Consider the following 9,977-nt stretch of genomic DNA (forward strand, 5'->3'; position numbering starts at 1 on the left):
CTCGCCTTTACATCTGCATCCTTCTTCTTTGTTTTGGAGGATGCTTTGATGATTCAGGATCCATGGGATTTCCATCCTATAAGTGCTCTTTGTGCCTCTTTGGATAGCATCACTGCAACTCCTCGTGTTTTTGGGTCAAATTTCTTCTTCATGTGCGGAGTACAACAGCATCTTTTTCCCAAAGTCAATTTTTCTTCTTTCCAGCTTAAATCTTATGAATTTCATTTATTCCGATAACCGCCAGGTTTTGTTTCCTCATTTTCACAGCTAGTTTGCGGGTACCCCCAGTCTCCCACACTGTCTGGATATTCTATGTACCCACATTAGTTTTTTTCTTGATGTCAGAATGGGCATCAGCCTCGTGATTTCTAATGAGTCTGAGCTGCATCATCAGTCGTCATAATTCTTCTGAATGAAGATCTTTCAACTCGAAGGACAGGGTTTAGTTGGTCTTAATTGATTTTTCTGGTTAGTGTTTGTTCAGCAAGGTTGTTTCCTACGGAATCGGGTGAGTGGCCCTATGCTCAGGCCTTCCTCTATTTCTGGGCTTGGGACCGACAGGAACCGTAAAAGTGCTACAGGTAAAGTTGATTCCTGAGAAATCGAAGGATATTTAGGCAATTCTCAGTTCATAATGAAGCACCAGCTGCGAAACAAACATAATTCAAATTTTTACCATCCAGTCTTGATTAGTTATTATCTTTTTATCGTATACTGATTGATAATCATGATCTATTCCCCATATTGTTTCATGAAACCAAACTTTTTAAGTGCCTAATAAATTATTAGATTCTTTTATGTCTCTGAATCAAATGGAAAAGTGGAACTCGATCATTATTTTTTCTTCATTCTCCCTTGAGAGTATACTAGTTCTAAAGCAGGATAACAAAGATATTAGAGAGTGGAGGTCTTAATTTTATGAATGGAATTTAAGATTTTTTATTTGTGGATAAACAAACGTAACTAAATGTTTACTTTAATGTTTTGGAAAAAGAACCCCGCAGATTTATTGTTTAGTTCAGTATTTATTTAAATCCAGAACGTAATTAAAACAAAAATAAGCTCTATATGATCAGCATCATCAATCTATAATTCAACTGTAAATAGACTTGTTAAAATAAAGTGTTTATACAGAATGTTAACTATATCGTCAAAACCATATTGATTACTTCTTAAAAGGACAGGGATTTTATCTTTTATTTTACTAATTCTCTATACAGATAAAATCGGTGTCCTTGTTTTCAGCGGTCAAGGTCACCTGCAGGTATTTAAGGTCACCTAACTAAATAATTTTTTTGTAATTATTTAATAGTATGTTACTTTTGAGCTCTCAAAAAATGAGATGTATAGATTGGTGTAAATGCATGAGAGATTGAACTTACTTATATTTCATATTATAAGCCTAAATGATTTAATTAAATAGCGAATAATTATTGGATGATGATCAAGCTATACCGAGAATTGACTAAAATTAAGCAGATATAATCAATATCACATCTAAATAGCATGATAACAGAAACTTTTGGTTAGGTGACAGAAACTTTATACAGATGGATATAATGAAGTAGATATCAAGTTCACTCGACATTTGGTACGGATCAGCATTCACCCAAAACGCAAATATCTTCTAACTGAGCTAATTTCTACAAAATACTAAGCTAAACTATTGTCTTGTGATTACTAGCGACTACATTCAAAAAGTTCTCGATAAATTTTTATGAGAAGTCGAACATGATAGAATTGAATCAACTTGTATGGGGGAAAGTAAATAAGTGAATTAAGGATCACTGGGTTATGACTGGATGATAAAATTTCATCGCGAGATCAGGTAAAAATAGTTATCTTTGTATAGGTTTATCAGTTCACGTTACTGAGAGCCCCAAACATTTTATGGACAGGGAGTCCGATGCGCCTAGATTTTTAAAGGTTTACTAGCTATTGTCTATACCTGAAAAAACTTTTTTTTGAATGATGAATGAATTGATTATGATATAATCATGATTCAAATTAAACAAAGTCACCGTTTAAATAGTATATAAAGATAAAAGCTACGTCGATAATTTTTACTGTCACATGATTGGATATCAATTAATTAATTATGCTAAAAACAGAGATACTCAAAAAGAAACAACCAAGTTCATTTGAAATTATCACCGAGACGGGACAGTGAGTGATGAAAATATCTACCGCAAATATTTGATTAATTTGTTGATCGTTTCACATTGATGTCACACGAAGTGAAAATTCCATTGATCGTAATCCGAAAACCGTGTTCTTTTTACCTATTTAGTCATATACTATCCCACGGTTATGTTACCTTTGTTGAATATTTCGTATATAAATGATTACTGTCACTGCCTAAACATACATTCATTCATTGAGGTGGAGGATTTGCTTCTATCACTCAGCGCTATAAGTTTGACCACCTCAGTAACCACAATATTTCACATTACAGTTGTGCTGTTACAACCCCTTGGGATTCCTTACATTCAGTTTGGAAGACAAATTATTTGACCGATGTGTGTCGTAAGATTTTTCAGTATACTCCAAGACAACATAAAATGTGTTTACAAATTTTCACGAACTACTTTTTTTCAGAAAAAAGACTCAGTAAGATTCATTTATGCTTATTTATTAGATGGTAAGAGATAAAATTTACAATATCTGATATCTAATTATTTTGAACCTATTTTTTAAATCAAGTACAAGGATTCTTTCGGAACTAAACTATCTTGGGTAACTTGGGAGAACTGGAACCTTATTTGATTGTTTCGTGACTTTCATTTTGGAAGTTAAAGTGTGTTCTGTTATCTAATTAGTAAGTTAAAATCGTGTTATATTGGTTGAATATTCTGTGTATACATTTTTGTTCTAATGCCATATATATATATATATATATATATATATAGAGAGAGAGAGAGAGAGAGAGAGAGAGTTAGTGTCACTGTCTTCTAAAATTTATTCTATTGCGTTTTTGTAACCGAACCTGTGGAGGAATTATCCAATGAGTTAACCCAGTTACCCTAGTATGTTACCATTTTGTTATGATATGATTATGAAAAATTTCCAAAGAAGGTTAAAGAAATAATGTAATTGAAGTTGCTGACACATTTCTATACCCGTTAAGTGAACGGTAACGCAATTATCAACCAATGAAAAAGACTTGATCATGTCTCAGGAATTGAAAAGCTTGGGTATGATGATTTGGTTTAAGTTTGTAAGGAATTTAACAAGAATTTTTAGAAATTATTATAGATTAATCTTAGTAATTAACGCTTGGTTCCTTTGAAGTAACAATAAGAAAAGAAAAAATAAGTGTTATATAACTTATCAGTTATTATTATGTTTTTCCCAATAATTGTGCTTTCTGGTAAATAAAAAAATGGACGGAAACATGTTTCTTGCATAGAATATTATATTAAATGGACAATTTAAATCAAAATAAAACGATCTGTGTTAAATTTTTGTTCAGATAAATAAAATTGGAATTGTGGTGATTTCGAATTGTTCCCTTGTTTAACGAGAATAAATCTCGAGTGTCAATATACGCTAGTTTTTCATTTTTGACATTTGTATGACTTCTACAAGGAGTAAGATAGAAAATTAGTCATTAATTTATCACAATGTTGATACACATAAACAGAATGACAATCCATTTAATAAATAATACTGTTTTATGATAAATGAGGTGGTATACAAAGTTAAATGAACTGAAGATATATATGGGTCAATTAATTCTCAGATGATTAATAGAAAATGTCGAACGCCATCAAGGCGTTCGATTACAGTCGTTGTATAACTAGGAAGTATTAGAGTTCTGCACTAAATTCGAAATAGCTGAACGTAAAAACAAGCGTGAATTTCAGTCATGTAACGCCCAACTGGTGATGGTATGTTATTATCAAGAAGAGGGACAAACACTCTATGGAGTTATACAATTATGTCCAAAAACTAACTGACTGTCAAGGATAGATCTCAGTTTTGTAGTAGATACTTTGAGATTTTAACAGAATATATCATAGATATAAAAAGTAGTATTTAAAACAGTATTTTCTTAAACTAACTGTGGAAGTTTGTGTATTTTTGGAAGGCGTTATATTGCTGAGATATTCATAAATATTGAGGTGAGAGTAACTAGACGGAATTTTAAGTAGATACTACCGTACTTTAATCAGATCCGAAATAAGTTTTGAAATGTTAGTGACATCGACAAGAACATAACATTTTACTTAAAAACTATTGATTTCACATCCAATGAAAAATCGTGCTGGTTAAGCTATCATATATTCAATGACTGTTCAGCATAAAGAAGAGAAAAAATCGTTTTGCGTAGAAATTTTAAGATATATTAGATGAACTTCGGAAAGCAGTCGATATAGAATACATTGACTACAAAGTTACAGCACTAAAACCTTCACTTGTTAATTTAGGAGAAATTAAGTACTAGGACTACCATCATTTCTGTTATTTAAGAAATGGAATCAGATTTATGTCTAGAAGGTCGATAAAAAACCAAACAAATTCGTAGTTGCAGCATCTACAGAGAGAAATAACACAATATATTGTCATACCATAGAGTTAATTTTGCTAATATTAAAATAATTCAGAAAGAGTTCAGGAATTACACTGAATGACATTTGGTGCTATCTTTACACAAATTTGTCTTTGCAGGAACGAAGAAACAAAACAGAAATTGGTTCAGTGAATATATATATATATATATATATATATATATATATATCGGATTTCGTTTAGACTAGAAGTACTTCTGCCACGTGTTACTATCTTTTATCACTCGAAAGAATTCATTTAACTAATTTGAGACACAAAATGAAGGAAATTGGTCAGGATCAATCGAGTCCTTACTAGTATCTGCGTAACCGAAATAATATGAAACATGGAGACAGGTTTCTAGTGCCTCCTAGTTTTGAACGATATTATTTGTTAAGACCAACGCTTCAACCTACTTGAAATACAAATTATCCTCATAAAACTAATTACCTGCTTCATTCATTGATCTTTTGTAGCAATCATGTCTGTCCATATCGGATCATTCGGTCGATATTTCGACGCTGTACTCTAGAAAAGTATAAAAAATGTATCAGTTCAAAAATAATTGGAACCAGTGTAAGAAACAGAAAAGTTGTTGATCTAGAGTTGCTTTTCTATCACCGACTTCTATCTTCTGGAAAACCAGGGAGCACTGAGCAGTTTTCGTTGTAGTTTAGAACCTTTTAGTTGTCCGCATTTGATGAAGTTAGCTCATGACAATTTACTCGTAAGTTAGAATTTTGGACAGTATGAAAAACAGATTCTTTCCAAAATCGATTTCTTTCCCAATTAGAAATTTAGTTTCAGTAGTGAATTCACGTTATATGGTCACGGAGTTTTTCACTTTATAGATTACAGACTAAGCCAGATCAATAAATAAATTAAGTGCATAAAAAACTTTATCACACTTGAATAAACTGATTATAAAGTCAAAATATCTAAAAATTTTCATTTCTAAGGTCGCTCAACTATGACTGAACAATATTGATTTTATCTGTGTAGGTAAACTTTGAAACTTAAACTAGCTTTTGTCAGGTGGAGCAATCCACGAAAGTGGGACTCAGAGTGATGGTAAGTGTAACGATATACATTTGAAATAAGTGGGTCTCTTAAGAAAAGTGTTTTGTCTCTTGATGGTACATCTCTCCGTCCAGACACTTGGCGCCTAATATTTCTCACAGATCTCCCTGTAAAGAAAATAGGGCATCCTTGCAGTTCCCTGTATGTCTGATATCAGTGCTCCAGCTGTCATGATATTCACTTCTATTACTTTGTCATTCCTAACTTGTCTGATGGCCGTACTGAATTCTTCTGTTGGTGAGGTATTCAATGTAGTGAGATCTGTGTATGCTAATTCAGTGTTCGGTGGGTTCAGTCGAACTGGTCTATTCAAGAGTTCTTCAAAGTGCTCCACCCATATGTTCCTCTGTTCTTGAATCTCAGTGATTGACTTGCATTCATTGTCCCTGACTGGTCGCTCTAGTTTACCATATTTCTCTTCTAGCTTCTTTGTTGTATCATGTAATTGTCTGATACTTCCTTCTCTCACATATATTTCCCCTGTCATTGTAAGGTCTTCCAATTATTTCCACTTTTCCGCTCTAATTTTCGCCTCCACTCGTTTGTTTACTCCTCTGTATTCACCGTGTGCCTTGATATTCTCTGTTGTTGTTCGCCTACCATTGAATACTGTCTTCTTGTTCTTCCCTTCTTGAATGCTGTCCAGGATTTCGATGGAGATCCATTGCTTGTTGAGGCACAGAACCTCCTGATACGTTGAAGCTGGTGCTTCATTGATCTTTCTCCAGTTGTACCCCATAGTAGTTTTCTCTTCTTTGAGTAGATCTTGTAAGGCTTGGAACCTGCTGTTGAGAGTTATCTTGAATTTTTTGAGTTTGTCAGTATCTTGAAGGAAGGTTGTATTAAACATCCACAATGCTGTTCCTCCAGTTGTCCAGTGTTTTTTTTAACTTCAATCTCATCTTTACCACAACTAGGTTGTGATGTGAAGCTATGTCAGCTCCTCTCTTGGTTATCATGTCTTCCATGGACCTTCTGGATATTTTGTCGATACAAATATGATTGATCTGCTTCTCTTGTGGTATGGTCCAGCGAGATCCATGTATCTTTGTGTGGGAATATTGTGTAACCCATCACCATTTTGTTGAAGGAATATAAATTTGTAAATCTCTCACCATTCTCGTTCCTTTCTCTCAGTCCATATCGCTCCATGATACATTCATATCCGATGTTCTCCATTCCGACTTTGATGCTTAGGTCTCTCATCAGGATGTTCAAATCGTTTCTTGAGCACTTCTCCATGATCGACTCCAGCCTCCTATAAAACTGTTCTTTATCGTCTTCATTGCAGTCATTGATAGGTGCATAGTAGTGGATAACATCCGTTGTGATTCCCTTCTTCTTTGTTTTGGAGGATGCTTTGATGATCCTGGATCCATGGGATTTCCATCCTATACGTGCTCTTTGAGCTTCTTTAGATGGCATCATCGCAATTGTTTGTATGTATGGGACATTTTGTTCTTCGTGGTCAAAACTCAATAACAGTACTCTTGAAGTCAATTTTTTTAGTTCAGATTTCTGCAGATAGTTTTATTTATCCTTAGGATCGCCAGGTCATATCCTCTCTCTTCTATTTTAAGGACACTGCAAGTCCTTTACATTGTCTGGACATTCCATGTACCTGTAGTAATTGTTGCTTTGGTTGTCAGAAGAGACATTGTGCTCGGTGATTTCAGGTAACCTTTGCTTTGATCACGAAGATACCAGGGGATATGTTAAACGTTTATTCTGGTTGGTGTTTTTGTGGAAATGTGTAGGAACATAGGCCACCGACCATAATCCTCCAACCAACTCCGTCCTGGGCAATTTTTTTCTGTTGTCACCAAGTGCTCTTCATTCTTTTGATGTCTCTCTTCAATTGCCCAAGCAATATATTCTTCGGTCTCCCACTTTGCATGATGCCTTCAAAATTTCAAGTTATTCCTTGTCTGGAGATCCAGTTTGGTGATCTCCGCTATGTATATCCTATCCACCCCCATCGTCTTCTAATTTACTCTTCAATTGGAAGTTGGTTTGTTCTCTGCCTCGGTGGGTTGTTGCTATTGGTTTCCAGTCAATGGATCAGGAGTACCTTGAGTTGACGATTGTTTATAAATGCCTGTATGCTTCTGATTATTTTTGCAGTAGTTCTCCAAATTTCAACTTGGTACGATAAAACTGTTTCGATGTTTGTATTGAAAATTCAGCGAGACTAAAATTTATGGACGATCTTTGGACGAAGCTTAGGTGATCTTGATAGGTTACAGCCAATTAGAAAACAATTGGTAGAGTAAGAATAAGTTATAAAAAACTGAAAAACCAGAGTGGATCCACTTTTTCAACATGGTTTAAAAACTTTTCAACGTTAGAAAGAGGCTCTGCAATTCTGAAATCATAACGCATACTGTACAGGACTCATCCATGTCACTCCATAATAGTTGACCTCTGGAGCTAATATAAAGTCACAAAAATTCTTTCAGCCTCGATCACACTGCTTCTATATTATTGATATTTACTCTTGTGGTGGGGTTTACAAAATGTTGCTTGTGAATGACGACATGGTGCACGTAACCAAGTCTAGATAGGCATCGATATGCTCTACAGTCATCTGTGTACATTGTGGTATCCAGCTGCATATACTCTCGTATAATTGATATTATCTTTGTAGTCTTTCGGTTTCTTACGCGCTCTAACTGTCCCTTTTGAGATCTATAACATATACTAAAGATCTTCCAAGTATATTCAAGGAACTGATACTTACTCAGTCATTTCTTAACTCTTCTTTTTCTTTTGAATTTGCGTTTTCTAACGACTGTTTCGTCGATTTCCCCAGATTCCTCCAAATGACTAATTCATGCTTGGTATTTTCATCGCACATATATCTTGACAATGCTCATACCACTTAACTGCCGAAGCTTCAGCAACATCTACAAAGGTTGCAACCAGTGTTGCTGGTGCTTCTATTATCCAGTTTTCAACAGTTATCGTAACCTGTTTTAGTGCCATTCGGGATCGAGTGTGAAAAAGTCCCCCTAACATTTATTACATCGAAATACAATATCGTCACGATTATCTGCACAATGTCTAGGAGTCACTTGAACACCACAATTACAAATAAAAGAACTTCTCAGTAATCTCATCTGTTGTAGCCGTTCAAATTTAACGTCCTACTTAAAATATGTTGTGAACCGATCGTACGTGAGCATTGGGTATTGAAACAGGAGCTATTACCTTGAAGCACTCACTCGCTTCTGATCAGTTCTTCCATAAACTATAGTCTCGCCGAAAATTCTGGTTTCAGTGTTACCTAACAACTGATCTGAGTTCCAGATTCTCTTTAGTCGTAGAAATGCTGCCTGTGAAACTGAATGAAGTAGATTCGAATCTAACAGGGAGCTGATGTTCTCAGTAGGATTGTAGATTCGTCTTACTTAGAATTGCCAAATAACATGAATTTCAGATAGATCAGAATTTCCAACTGATCTCCTCCGACCGTCCAGTACCAGAACTTGAGATTTGTTCAACGATGACAAGTGAATTTTAAAGGATATCTGTTTTTGTAATTATCAATTTTTACTGAAATTCAGCACCAAGTGTCCATCGTTTCGAACATGAGAAAATAAACCTCAAAATAGCGACTGGAAATTACAGGCTACCGCTAATAAATCCTAGTTTACATAAATTGATTTAAATAAAAATGTAAATTCAATTGTTTGCCTAACAAATTATTGTTTAAATTAATGAATCCTGGTTAAATATTTGTTTGTTTGTTTTTCTTCTTTATATTATTTAGATCTTACTGATGATCCATCACAAATCGACTGTACAATTATCCTAGAATTTGCATTAATCAGTCAAAATCGTACATTTAAACCAATTTTAATCAATATTCCTGTAAATATTCAAGATATCAACGATAATATACCACGTTTTGATCAATATACAAGTGGATTGAAACTTGAAATAAGTGAAGATGTATCAACGGTTGATCAATATTCTTTGTCACCTATGTTATCATCATTATCACCACCACTATCATCAGTGCCACCATATTGGATGACATATTTGACTACTGAAAGTTCCTTAATTCACAGTAGCGGTAGTAGTAGTACTAGTGGTGGTAAAAAGCGTGAAATTGCTATTTTACCCTTGGCAAAAGATTTCGATTATGGATTAAATGGTACTGTAGCTTATAAATTAGAGGTGAGTTCCTGTTTATATCAAAAACTGTTATAGATATTTTTGCAGAGGTATTGTGGAAATTGTTGACATTCAAGTTTCACATCCGAAACTGACTCTGCATAGACAACTACTGAAAAGTGAGGAAACATTTGACAATTGCTTCGTTATAGTATGAGATACCTGAA

The 9,977-nt window shown here is 34.3% G+C and overlaps 2 protein-coding genes across 2 annotated transcripts in view; one reads left to right on the top strand and one right to left on the bottom strand.

The window, feature by feature from the left end:
- Positions 1–5,010: 5,010 nt before the first annotated feature.
- Smp_129030 (putative protein FAM44A) overlaps positions 5,011–9,977 on the bottom strand; it is a gene marked incomplete at both ends in the record, with an annotated part of 42,316 nt that continues 37,349 nt past the window's right edge. Inside the window, one exon of the mRNA XM_018793673.1 lies at positions 5,011–5,079. Coding sequence (XP_018648162.1) covers positions 5,011–5,079 — 69 coding nt within the window. The remainder of the gene's footprint in view (positions 5,080–9,977) is intronic.
- Positions 9,406–9,846, top strand: Smp_196750 (putative cadherin; the record flags this gene model as incomplete). The annotated part of the gene is made up of 1 exon (XM_018793674.1): positions 9,406–9,846. A coding segment is annotated over one exon (441 nt), but the record flags the coding sequence as incomplete, so codon positions are not given.

The sequence above is a fragment of the Schistosoma mansoni genome, chromosome 1, assembly GCF_000237925.1.
Source record: "Schistosoma mansoni strain Puerto Rico chromosome 1, complete genome".
In the NCBI taxonomy this organism is placed as follows: Eukaryota; Metazoa; Platyhelminthes; class Trematoda; order Strigeidida; family Schistosomatidae; genus Schistosoma; species Schistosoma mansoni.